At 46.5% G+C, this 13,668-nt stretch overlaps 1 protein-coding gene across 5 annotated transcripts in view; it reads left to right on the top strand.

The window, feature by feature from the left end:
- Positions 1-13,668, top strand: part of PDE8B (phosphodiesterase 8B) — a 248,116-nt gene that overhangs the window by 23,392 nt on the left and 211,056 nt on the right. For 3 of the 5 annotated variants that reach the window (XM_045796421.2, XM_087862050.1, XM_045796420.2), the window contains exon 1: positions 4,481-5,139. The exons of the other annotated variants lie outside the window; for them this stretch is intronic. In XM_045796421.2, the coding sequence (XP_045652377.2) occupies positions 4,786-5,139 (354 nt within the window). In that variant the 5' untranslated portion in view covers positions 4,481-4,785. Of the gene's footprint in view, positions 1-4,480; positions 5,140-13,668 lie in introns of those variants that run through there. 5 annotated transcript variants of the gene reach the window in all.

Genomic DNA, 13,668 nt, shown 5'->3' with positions numbered 1-13,668 from the left:
CATTCCCTGAGTGTTTGATGTTTGTATTATCTCCACTGTCATTACTGCCAAGAGTGTTACAAACATCTTTGTATAAGTTATTATTTTATTCTGTTGGCTTTTTCTGATGTATATTACCAAAAGGAGGATTAACAGATCAAAGTGACTTAAAAAACTAAGAGCATAGAACATCAAATTCTACTCATTAAAAGAAAAAGAAATACCCAACTTTGAGTCCGAACAGTTAAGAGAAAGGCAAAAGAGGAAGAAATAGGAGAAAAAAATTCACTTATTCAACAAATATTTGAGCACCTACTGTGTGCTAGGCACTGTTCGAGGAGTTTGGGATCCTTTAGTAAATAAGAAACCAAAAAATTCCTGCCCTAGTTGGGCCTGTGTTCTGGTGGGAGAAGGTAGATAATCAGCATAATAATAAATGAGCTAATTATATAATAAGCTGGAAGGTGATGAGTGCCATGAAGAAAGAAAAATAGAGCAGGCTGAGGGGAATCAGGAGTGATGGAGAGACAATGGAGGGAAGTGGGTTGTGATTTTAAACAGGAGTTATTGTGTAGGCGACATTTGAGCAGAGACTTAAGGGAGGGGAGAAAATAAGCCACATAATATTTGATGGAACAGAAGAAGAGTCAGAAGGAAGAGCTCCTGGCTAATAATGTTAGGTCTCCTGGAGAAGCAGCAAGGAGGCCAGTGTGGCTGACACAGAGAGAGCGAGGGCCAGAGGGAAGAGGGCTGAGAAAGGCCAGGCAGGGGCCACGTCAGGTAGGGTTTTGTAGGCTCTTGTAAGGACGGTGATTTCTACTCTAGTTCCCAAAGGAGTCTGTGGAAAGGGTACACTGGACTTGCTTTCTTTGCTGGCAGATGCTGGACCTGTCCTTGACCCCTGAATCCAAGTCTCTGGGATGGGACCAGGGAACTGTTTTTATTTCTGACAAAATCTTTAGGATGATTCTGATGTGCAGTCAGGTTTAACACCACTCCTTCCGTTCAAAGAGTCCACTATTCTAAATTAAAAGTAATTTAGTAAAAGGAAGTAGAAATTTCATAGCATCCCCAAATGCTGGTGATTTAGAGATTTTGGAGATTATCTAGGAAATGGGGGCCCCGAGGTTAAGTGACTTGCCTGAGGTTACACAGCAATAAGAGGCAGCAGTAGGTTTCGGATTCGCCCTCCTCACTCTGAGTTCAGTGAACCTTCCCCTGTACCAGGCTACTTAATGCACTCTCATTTCTCGTGTCAGGTGGTTAGATTTCCAATAAGCTCCACCATTAAGAATGTAGTTTGAATCCAGAAGGTCTGTAAGGTTCATTGGTTGATTAAATGTTTGGTTATCTAAAGACCAATCAGAAAGCTGCTATTGTTTTAACCTTCTTGGTTAAGAACAATTCAAAATGTATTAATCACATTTTCTGCCTCTTTAGAGGAGTTCTGGAAGAGTCGTGCCATTTTAGAATGGGAAAGACCTTAACTGTTCATGATCTTCCACTGCCTCTGGGTCATAATTCTGAAATAAGCTCTTGTTTGACATCAGTATAAAATATACAGGCCACTCAACTGACCCTGGACATATCTAAGGTTTAGTTTTTGAAGAAATTTCTGATTTCGTTTGCTTTCTTTTGATTCATTTCTTGGACGTTGACTGGAACTAAATTTTTTTTCCACTTAATTTAATTTTTTTATAATGTTGGTTTCTCTGGCCCTATTATGTAACTTGAGCCTAAATGTTATCTGCAGTGTCTGAGCTGGTAGACTTTGCTGTTGTCCTGGAACGCATTGAAATTGTGGCTTGGGAATCAGTTCAGAAATCACGAACACAAGCAAGAACTCAGGCCTCAGAGTGAAGCTGGGGAATGATTTCAGGTCAACCGTTTCTTCTGCACTTGCATACTTGCACATGTTTCAGCAACCAGAACTGTGCCCACAAAAGGGCAGGTTACACATCTCCCTGAGAACACTTGCTGGAGATGATTAGGATGCATTATTTTTTTTTTCCTTTTACTAGGTCAGAATTGGCAGTGGGAGCTGTGTATGAGGAAGATATTGGAACTCTTGCTGCTCTGGGAATGGGAGGAAAAATGTACACCTAGTGCATTCCATCTTCTCAGAAGAGTTGCGTTCAGGGAAAGGCGCTGGTCGCAGTACAAAGGCTAAAGCCGCTCCGTACTGTTTGATAGTTACCCTGACGTCATCTACTCTCTCAAGGCTTAATCTTCTTTTTTTTAATGTACAAAGTTCAACCTAAATTGGTTTCTGGGTGGCTTGTCCCTTCATGATTCAGCCTCCAATGTTCTCCACCAGAAGACCGCTTGTAATTTCTGTTTTATCTTCCTGTCTTCAAAAGCCTCAGCCAGTGACTGGCCCTTTTCTCTTCCCTGGGTGCTTTCATCATAGTGACCACATTCCTAGAGGAGACTCTGAAGTGGACCCCGTAACATAAGAATTAACATGGCTCTAAGTTTCACAAAAAGCTGTCACTGGTAGCTCCTTGAAGGAAGACTGAAATGGGGACGTATAAGAGAATCATAGCTTTAGGAATGATTAACTCCTGACTTAACATGAATCAGGGATTTGTATGGAGAGTAGCAGTTTTGGAAGTTAGCTCTGATGGCGTTTGCTCAGATTCTGAACAGTCACTTGGAAGCAGAGCAGATGGCAGCCATGAGACTTGGGCCTTTTTCAAATGAATGACTATCTCTGTATCTGTCTTGACCATTTAATGTTGTGCTCATATAGGCATGGATAGGGCCAAGGAAGCATGGACCTGGGGAGCCTGGAGGGAACTGCGGAAGACGCCATGATGCCGGGAAAGACAGACCACTGCAGCTGGGGGAGAGCAGCTAGCAGAAAGCCCTCAGTTCAGCTCTCGGTTTCATAAGGGGTTTGGCTCGGCTGAAGAGAGCCACCTTGCCCACAGCTGCTGAGGTGGCTTACAAGTCATATTGTGGGAATATAAACGCCCATCCTCCTAGCCTCACCTCAGGACAACTTTGAACTGTCATCCCAAACAGAAACAGACTTTTTCATGCCATCAAAAAAAAAAAAAAAAAAAAAAAAAAAAAAAGACAAGTTGGAAAGTTGGAGTACTGACCTGAGAAACAGAGAAGCAAAGATAGAACTAGGTTAGACTAGTTCTTTTTCCTCTCTATCTTTGCATTTGGGATGTGGAGTGACATCTGCTTCTCTACAAAGGTTAGGAGCTGTCATTTGAAGTCTTCAGCCACTCTAAAAGTTGGTGGTATGGAGAGAGAAAGGAAGGGAAGAAGCAAAGAAATTGTTTCAAATTGAATACTTACTTCTTTGTACTTAGCATTATACTCCGTGTTCTTGCCCTTGCTCTTGTAAACAACCCTAGATTGAATCCCCTTTTCTCCCCTCTGCCGCTGTGGCAGCAGGCAGGAATCACTAAAAGAGCCAATGAATGAATGGCAGTGGTGTCTCGCATCTCTAACCCCCATTTCACATCATGGGGAGGCTGAATGGCATCCTTGCTTCTAAAGGTATGCTGATTCTCCTTGGATGAAGCTTGGCCCATGTATGCCTCACTCGGGGAAGTAAGGGAAGGCTGTTTTGAATACCCAGCCCAGAGTGTGAGGAAGAGGCCTTGACAGCAGGAGGCTGGATAGGGTAGAAGCCAGGGCAAATTAGATGACATCCAAGCAGGAGGTGAAAACTCTGGAGGAGAAAGCCCAGAACCACACGGACAGCTTCTTTCTGTTCCTTGCATGGATCTTAGGGGAATTTGTGTGTTTAAAGTTTCCTTCCTCTGCAGGGTCTCCCATCCCTTGGCATGAACCTCCAAACGTTGAGGTTAGATATGGAACGGACTTCTAAAGACTCAGCCCACAGAGTATGTGAGGGAAGTGATGGGCGGACTACGGAAGCATGAGGTCTCTCCTTCACTCCCTGAGTGTGCCAAGAGGAGAGCCAGTCATTTGGGTGGGCTTGGGCTGTTGGGGTGGGGGGCGTCTTGGTCTTTTGCTCAGGGGTGTGGTAAAATGTGTTCGTGAAAGGCGAGAGGCGTATTGCAGGGTCCCCAGGGCTCCCCAGCCCTCAGGGCCGGCCTGGGTGCGTGCTGCGAGGGGCAGCGGGGGCAGAAGGGATGAGGCCTCGGACCGCGGAGGAGGAGGGCGGGCGCGGAGGCGTGGTGCCAGCTGCAGCGCGCTGGGGCCCCGTGGGCCGAGCCGAGCGGCGGGTACACTCGCCCAGCCGGGGAGAGCTCGGGGAGCGCCGGGCGGGGCCGGGGGGCGCAGTGGGACCCGAGCGGCGGCGGCTGCGGAGCGGGGGCACCCGGAGAGGAAGGAGGGTGGGAGCGAGGGCGGGAGGGGGACGGGCGCGGACCGAAAGTGGGGAAAGAAGGTGCAGGCGGGCGGGCGCCCTGGCCCAGGGGCCGCGGGCGCAGGAGCCCGACGAGGTCGAGCTGGGCGGCGGCGCCGGCCGAGCCGAGGGAGGAGGGGAAGGCGGAGGCGCGGGGAGCGTGTTTGGGGCGCCGCGGCAGGGAGGGTGGCGGCCGCCGGTGCGCGCGGGGCGCTGTGTGTGCGCGCTCTCCCGCTCCCGGAGGAAGATGGCCCAGAAGGGAAAGTTGGGGTGACGCGCGCAGCCCCCGGAGGCTCGGCGGGGGCCGCCGCGGCGAGCCCGACGGAGCGGCGGCCAGGCAGGCCGGGGGGCGCGCAGTCCGGGTGCCTCCGCCGCAGCCGAGGCGCCCGCCCCCTCACTGCAGGTGGCCGCGGGTGCCCCGGGTCCCGGCTGCCGGGGGCGCGGGCGGGCGCGCGGGGGAGCCCGGCTGAGGGATGGGCTGCGCCCCCAGCATCCACGTCTCGCAGAGCGGCGTGATCTACTGCCGGGACTCGGACGAGTCCAACTCGCCCCGCCAGACCACCAGTGTGTCGCAGGGCCCCGCGGCCCCCCTGCACGGCCTCTTCGTCCAGACCGACGCCGCCGACGTTATTCCCCCAAGCCGCGCGTCGGGACCCCCGGGAGCCGCCCGCGTCCGCAGGGCCCGCGCCGAGCTGGGCAGCGGCGGCAGCAGCAGCAGCAGCAGCGCGGGCTCCGCAGCCCCCGCCGCGACCACCTGCAGGGGCCGGAGGCGCCACTGCTGCAGCAGCGCGGAGGCCGAGACCCAGACCAGCTACACCAGCGTCAAGGTAAACGGCTCAGGCTGGTGGGGGGCTGCCCGCCCCGTCCGGGCGGGGCTAGCATGAGTAGGGGGCTCCGGCGGAGTTGAGCGGCCGTGACGCGGTTGGTTTGGGAGGTTGTCACTAAGGAGGAGTTTACTTTTCCTGTGTGGGAGCGATGAGGGCCCGGAAATGTGAGCAGACGAGACCCCTGGAGGGGTCCTGGGAGCTGGTTCTGGGGGCCCGGTGGAGAAGGGAGCGCGGTGGGAAGCCCGTGGGCTGGCCCCGTTGCTCACGGAGGGGAGGAAGGCTGCGGCTGCGTTAACTCAGGAGGTGGGCTGGGTATCATTGAGAGCCTCCTGTGGCTGGCTGAATGAAATCTGAGCACCGGGCTGCAGTTTGCCTGTCTCGTAGGTGAATGGTGCAGACCTGGTGCAAGGGTATTGATAGTGCCTCGTACTCAGCTTTTTACCTGGGAAAGCCAGCCAGGCTGCACGGAGTCTCAGCCACGGGCACCGAGCGTGGGGATTTGTGAATGAATGAGGGTGTTTGTGTCGTGTGGAGAGATGTAGGAAGGGAATAGAGGAAGAGGACCAGAGTGGAACCTGTTGTTTGTCACTTCTTTGGGTTAGCCTCATCCTGGACATAATTGAGGGCACCTGGCTGTGAGTTTGGAGGGTCAGCTGAGCTACCGTGAGGGGAAGTGGTTTCCAGGGCAGTGCAGCTGTCTGAGGATGAAGATTCTGAACATACCTCTCATCTCACAGGAGAGTGGAATTTTGAGGAGGGGGGGAAGTGTTTAAATGATTAAAGCAGTCACTAGCAATTTCTTAATGATAGAAGAAAAACGATTGTTTTAATAGTGCCCTCCTGTATGTCCTCAAAATACTATTAAATTTAAGAGGGTTTTCATTGTGTAAGTCTGGTCACTGGGCCTTTTATCATTGTAGCAAACGGGACGATAATGGCACATCCCATTGTGCCCAGGGAACAAAATACATCCCTATGACTCTGAATGTTAGAATCACAGCTTTTGCATGGTCAATAGATGACCAGAAGCCTTTGCGTTGATTGTTTGGCAAAGAAAATTGTATGTTTAGTACTTGAAAAGTTGTTTAACAGTTGGCCTAGCGTGAACAGGCACCTAGCCTTTATTGGATCAAGTCAGCCTTCAGGGAAGAGGTGAAGAGAAGGACAGCATGAGTTGGTTTCAGTCTGGAAGACTAAGAGCTTCTTTTAGGGAACTTATAACTATCTGTTTTTGTAACATGAAGCTTAACCAAGTTTACTTGTAGTGTTTCTCTGGTAATAGTCATATAATACGATAATATAATAATCATGATAATAAAAAAATACCATTTACTGAGCACCTACTATGTACCAGGTATAAGCTTTCTCTTCTAGCTTTTGAATCTTAACCATGTGATGATAAAATAGCCAAAGACTGGAGCCCTGCAACCATGACAGTACAACTTACCGATCGAACATTTGTTATAGAGGCATGTGCCGAGCACTGTATTTTTCTTTTGTCAAGCTTTCTTCCCCCACGCTGGTTCACAAAAAATAAATAAATAAATAAAAATAAAAAGGAAGGAAGAAAGAAAGAAAAAAGAATAAAACATCAGGAGCAATTTCAGGGGATTAAAATGATATATTTGGTGGAATAAATAGGGATGTTATTTTAAAAAATAGCCTTTTGCCTTCTTGTTGAAAAGGCAGTTTGAAGATATTGAAGCAGTTCAGAATGGTGCCAACTTATGAACTCTGTGATAATTTTTTTGGGGGGATCGTGTAAGAGAAATTGTATTATTTCTGCCTTTTAGAGTAGCAAGAATCCCAATTTAATACCTGGCAACTCTAGATATTCCATGTTTATTGAAAGAAGGAATAATGAATGAAATCACTCTCCATGTTTTAATACTTCCCTCAAGAGGCTACTTAGCAAATGGAGGAAAAACTGGAGGGAAAATGAGTCCCAATTATTAGCAGCTAGTATAAACTTGTAGAAATATCATTGCTACTTGGCTAAAGTGTTAAAGGCTTGACCTGAATAGGAATTTAACTCACATTGCTTTATCAACAGGATTTCCAAATAAGAGCTTAATTCATTCCAACCTTTTACTAAGAATGTTGGGAATGAAACTGCTGGTTCAGTGATTGAACACTAATTTGCATATGTAGATCTCAGAAACTATATATTTGAAATTACGTTTGAGACCAGAATTATTATTTATACAAGTCATACAGAATTATTATCACAGAATTGCTTTAGTATATTTAATAGTATCCTTTTAGGATTTGTGACTCAATCTTAACATGTTCCATACTCTTTTGTGGATGAGGTAATTTTATAAAAACTTTGCTTGCATTTCTTTTTAGAATAAGAATTCTTCTGCCTTAAAAGTTTGAGATAGTTGCTAGTCATGCCTACCCCCCAACCCCCTTTTCCAAAATGCTCAGGGGAAAAAATAAAGTCCTTACCATTTGGTCCTGTTTACAGTGGTAGTGGGTCATAATAGTTTTTTTTTTTTAATTTCCTCTTTGTACATCAATTATAAACCATATTCTCATTATCTACTTGGTCTCTGGTATTCCCCAGGGTGCAAAAATGTGTGCTTGATCTCTCTCTCCTTTTTTCTAGCAATAATTCATCTCATTAAGCTTTTAGAATGATGAAGCATTATGATGTCAAACATGACGTCAACAGGAACCTTCCTGAATACCTAATTTATAAAAAAAATTATAAACATTAATAATTCATATGCAGTACAGTGATATCATATGGGTTTCCATTTCTGGTAAGAAGTTAGCTTTTTCTCCCAATTGCTGTGGATATGCAACTTCCTTGTAATTTGTCTCCCTCTTGTTTGCCTTTTTAAAAATAGTACTCCAACAGGAGACTCCTGCAGAATGCTCACTCCTCATACTGTGCCAGTTGTATAATTCTTCTTCAGAAATCCTCAGGGGGGATGGTCGAACCTCTCTCTGGGAAGATTGGGGGGGGGGGGTTCTTACAAGTCTTCTTTTTTCATACCAGCTGTTGCAGCTGGGAGGCAGCCGGGACTCGGCAGCATTGACAGTACAGCAGACTTGTAGCCATCTCTGGGTGGGTTAACTGTTTTGTGCATCAGGCAGAGGACACTGGTAGTTTCCAGATCATTCTGTGTTGATAGGCAGCATCACCAGCTCCCTCTTTCTCCTCCCTTCATTGTGCTCATTTATTCACTCAGCCAGTATTTGTGCCAGACTTTGTTGTAGATGCTGGGGATTCACTGAATATCTGTGAAGTTTGGTAAGCAAAGCCTAATGAGGAGAATGAATCTTTTGTAAGAAGGTGTGCCTAAGTCGGTGATGAATGACTTCTGTGTTAGCCATTCCATGGCTTTCTGAATCAGTGAGGATAATCCCAAATTGATTGTATATAAAAGGACAATAAATATTTTCCCAACCTTCTGGTAAATAATTAATAATAATAATTTTGGTAATAATTTGGGGGGGGGTAGGGGTAGAACTATTATGACAAAAAAGTCAGTTTCATTTGTTCGCTAAGTCAGTATTCTCTAGTGTACATCAGAATCACCTGAAAGGCTTCTTAAAAGGTGAATTGCTTGGCCCCACTCCCAGAGTTCTGATTTGGTAGGCCTTGGGTGGGGCCTGAGGATTTGGATTTTTAACAAGCTTCTAGAATAGGCTGGTGTTGCTTTTAAAAGAATTGAATTGACCGTTGACCAAATGAATTAGGTTGAGGCCACCTCTCGCGGAGTGGGTAGTACTGCGTGTATTTGGGGTGCTAGTCATAGCCCTGCCTTCATCGTCGTTTGCTTCTGTAGGGCAACCTGACATCTCCATTCATGAAGTCAAACTCTGAGCCTCCAAGATGAGCCGGGAAGTCTCCAAGTGGGGAGAGTGTGGACCAGGTAGCCAGCCCACTCCGGTTTCTTGAGGTTTGACTTCCCCTCAGGATCCACTGGGTTTGCAAGTCCTCGTAGCTTGCTTTGCCATCATAGCCCCTCCCATGCCTCTGCCCTTCTGGGGCCGTGTCCTGCATCATGGGAAGTTGCAAGGCAAAGAGGAGCTTACAGTGGGTTGGTGTGACATGATACAGGCTCGTATTCAGTTCTCAGCTTTTGGAGTTCTTGCTGGTCCTTTTCACCATATTTTTCATTTTAAAATGGAGCATAAAGTTTAGTAAGCCCAAGTGAGTCTTGCAAGTTGATTTAGTAAAACTCAGACTTATTTTCTGCCATAGCTCATTTCATCACAATTTAGTTCCTCTCCTTTCTTCCAACATATTAATTATAGTCAGTGAGCAAATTTTTCTAATTTTCACTGCTTTCCTCAGTAGTTAAACTAATTTTTAGGAAATATCAAGTAATTCTCCCGTTTGATTTTGCTAATTAAGTCCTCAAACCAGAAAGTATAGGGTAGTGTAAGATGCTGACTTTCAGAGGTGATCCCTCTCTATAGAAACCCCCCTGTGGTGACCACCAGGCAGGACTTGGGCAAAAGCAGGATGGGACATGCTGGTGAGGGCAGAACAGAACCTACGGTACCAGGCTGGTGAGGGGTTAAGGCTGAGAATCAGAACGGGAAGGAGGGAGTGAGCACTCTGGAACCATGCAGGAAGGTAGAGTCCAGAGTCTGGAGGACCAGGTGAGCATTTCAAGGCTAGGCGGGCAAGTCAAATCTGGAATTCAGGGGCTGTCACGTTAGGCTGAGACCTCTGACTGGAGAACAGGTGTTTACTTTCTCTTCTCTTTGAGGTTCTCTGCTGAGTGTAAAGAGTTCAGGTCCCACAGGAGATGCCAGTGACCAGTCAGAGGGCTGTAATTAAACCCTGCACGTAGGTGAGGCAGGACTAACTCCTCAGGTCTTCCTCACACCTGGTCAGATGGTATCTGGGCAGGAAACAGACTGCAAATGACAAGGATTTAACTAAAATTCATCTACTGAAGAGACCATTTCACGCATGCTGGCCAGATGAAAGGAAGTCAAGAACTGATGCGGAAGCCCCCTAAGACTAGAAGAGGAGGGTACTGTCACAGCTTGAAGAGGTAACAGTAGGGAATGGTTATGGGAATTTGAGAACCAAACCTGTTGGTCAGGGAAGCCCCCAGAAGCTGTGGTCTTAAGGAGGGCTGCAGCCATTGGAGGTCTGGGCCTGGCATGGAGAGCCAAGGAGTAAATACCTCCAGGCTATTGTTTTCCCCTCCATTGATCTCCAGCCAGTACCATTTTTGTCCAAACACACCTGGAGAACAGAGGGCAAAGGAGCCCATTGATTGAGGTTTTCCAGAGCAGGATAGAGAGAGTATCCTGACCATACCCCGGAAGCCTCCCTGAAACAAGTGTCAAAAGATGTTGGACATCATTGGAGGCACCCTGGTAAGCTCAAATTGAGATGGGTGATTTTGATGATTTTCTGAAATGATGGCATTTTTAAATGGCCACTTAATGTGTTGTTCATGTTTCCTATTGAATGACTAATAATATTAAAATATGTCCAATTACCTTGTTTGGAGACCTTTTGTTATTGCTGAAAACATCCCCTCCTCCTCAGTTCACTCCCTACCCTGACTCTGCTCAGGCACTTTTTTAGTCGACTTGGGCTGCTAAACAAATAGCATCCACAGCCTGGCGTACACAACGGGCGTTTATGTCACACTGTTCTGGAGGCTGGGAAGTCAAGATCAAGGTGCTGCCAGATTCCACGCCTTGTGAGAGCTTTCTTCCTGGCTTGCAGATGGCCACCTTCTTGTTTTGTCCTCACATGGCTGAGAGCAAGCAAACTCTGGTGTTTCTTCCTCCTATCATTTGACACTGATCCCATCATGAGAACCCCACCCTCATGACCTCATTTAAATCTAATTACCTCCAGGGGCACCTGGGTCCTCAGTCGGTTAAGTGCCTGTCTTGGGCTCAGGTCACGATCCCGGGATCCTGGGATCGAGCCCCACATCAGGCTCCTTGCTCAGGGGGGGCGTCTGCTTCTCCCTCCCTCTCTGCCCCTCCCCACCCATTGCTCTCTCTCTCTCTCTGTCTCAAATAAATAAATAAAATCTTTTTAAAAAATCTGATTACTTCCCAAAAGTTCCACCTCCAAATACCACCAGGATTAGGGCTACAGTGGAATTTTGGAGGACACATATATTTGGTCTGTAAGACATGTTTCTATCATTTCCTCTGCCCCTTGCACACCGCCACCTCTCCCTGGGATCTCAAAGCCTAGCAGGAGGCAGTGGGGGGAGAAAGTACTCTTTCTCAAGTTCAAAGTTCCCTAAGTGGGAACACAGCTTAGCCAGTTTGTTACATTTTTGCTCGGTTTGCACTTTCCTCCACTCTGAACCTTTTTCCCCACAGCCTCAAAAAGTTGATCGATGAGTTTTACTATGTGTTTACAAGCTGATGTGTTCAATAAAGAATATTATATTTCGGACACACTTAAAAATGTTTAAATGTGCTCAGGACTTCATTTTTAGAAATAGCAGTTACCTTTCACACAGTGGAAGTCTGGGTAGTTATTACGTTTTGTTAGAAAATACCACCTTTTTAACAAGTCGCGATATAGATTAGTTTAGATTTGGCTCTTGATAGCTTCATCTCCATTTTCTCTCTTTTCCTACTGGTGGATAAAAGCCAGGTTTTGCTTAGGATTATAATGCCTTCCTCTTTACCATTATCTTCTTTCATCTCTTCCTTTCTGCCCCCTTAGGGACAGTTCACAGAAAAGTAGTTGAGAAGCTCGTGATTGCTATAATAAAAATCAAGAGACTCTTTTACTTTTGGATAATCCATCAATGAAAGAGTATTTCATGGTTGCTTCTTATTTCCAAGATGATTCAAATTTTCGTGTATGGTTTGTACATTTTGCAACAAGGGATGTAGAATGGATATAATAATATCAGGTATTATTCAAGTCCTTGCTATTTGCGGCCCCTTCATATACACCGTTTCACCCAATCTACATAAAAACACTATGAGCTACAAATTGTCATTACCATTTCACAAATGAGGAAGAGGAGACTCCAAGCGGGGGGACAAATTGCTCAAGGTGAGGGCTGAAATTTGAATGTGCGATTGTCTGAGTCCAACTCCAAATCCAGCTACTGAGCTTTACTGCTGCTCACACCAGCCTGAAGACCCAGCCGTGGCTGCTGCTGGAACTGGGGCGTGACATAGAGCAGAGCAGTGATAAACAGGTGGTGGGGGGGGACAGGCGGGGGGCCTTGTGGGCGAGGTTTCTCCTCTTATGCATTTGTTGTCACCCCTTCTATTCGGTTGAACTGGTGTGTTGTTTTGAGATAAGTGGAGAATGCAGAATGCATACAAAATTGGAGAAACTTTGTCATTGTTGTCATTGTTCTTAACTGAACACAGTACTTGGCACTTTGTAAGTATTGTACAAATATTAGCTCTTAATAATCCTGCAGTTGCTATGATTTCTGTTTTGGTAGTTAAAATGAGAATTTGGTTATTTCGATTTTGACATTTTTGAGACACATACTTGTCTTTTATTGGAAAATGTATTCCACTTACAAGTAGATTGATTTGGCCAATGTAGGTGACTAACTGGGTTTAAATATAGATGTGATATCTGGAAGCTCTGGAAACTGCTGCCACAGACATGGGTTTGGTCTGCATCTGTTGAATTTCCAAAGGTGACGGCATTGGTAGAATCTTGCCAGTTGGAGGTGGAAGCTGGGGTTTGCTGAGTGTTCCATGAGCATTGCACCTGCACGGAGCTTGGCCTTTCAAGATCAGGGCCTTGGTGTTATCTTGAGGTGGTTCTGTGTGGAATTCTTTGGCGTAAATCTATAACCCAAAGTGTTCGTCTACACCTGGGCTTAAAGCCACTTTGCGTAAGCACTGTGGGTTTTTACACCCCTGCATTTCAGTGGCGTCGGATGTACACTGCTCGGGAAAATGATACATTGTAAACGTAAGGCCGGTTTTCCCTCAGAGAGGAAGGTGTAAGGATTAGCTACAGGGATGGCGTTGCCTGTGTGAGTCACAAAACAGAGAAGACCCTGAGTGTTGGAAATTTCTACAGGAAGACACATGAGAGATTTTTTAGCAACCTATCATGCAGGGTAACGTGTATAAAAAGAAAAGTGCTGTTTTCTGACGTCAGGTCCACAAATAACATGAAAGCTCTAGACCTGGAAGGTGATGAGTTCAGAGTAGTTGGGGCTTTTGTCCACTCGAGGGTTCCTGCTGAGGGAGCTTCAAGCAAGAGCAATGGCCAAATGAGGAGGACAGTACTAGTTTATGGAGGCCCGTAATCACCTGGTGGCCCAAACCACGCTTAACAAGTAGTTTTGAGGCCGTTTGAGATTCATCTTCATTTTCAGCTTGTGAAACTGATGGACGGTCTTGGCCTAGAAGCTGGTTGCGAGGAAAGCAAACGCTGCTCCATCTGTCGATGCCTCAGAAGCCTCAGTAATGTTTTGATCTGAGCCATAACTGGAACTGAAAGTTTTTCTTTTCCTCACAATCGAATACAAACTTGGGCTACAATATCTCCTATCTCCTTTCCAGAGTTCCCTCAAGAGAGTGATT

Source organism: Ursus americanus, chromosome 5 (genome assembly GCF_024610735.1).
Source record: "Ursus americanus isolate L20-20 chromosome 5, mUrsAme1.1.p, whole genome shotgun sequence".
Lineage (NCBI taxonomy): Eukaryota > Metazoa > Chordata > Mammalia > Carnivora > Ursidae > Ursus > Ursus americanus.
This window is presented reverse-complemented; position numbering and strand designations above follow the sequence as displayed.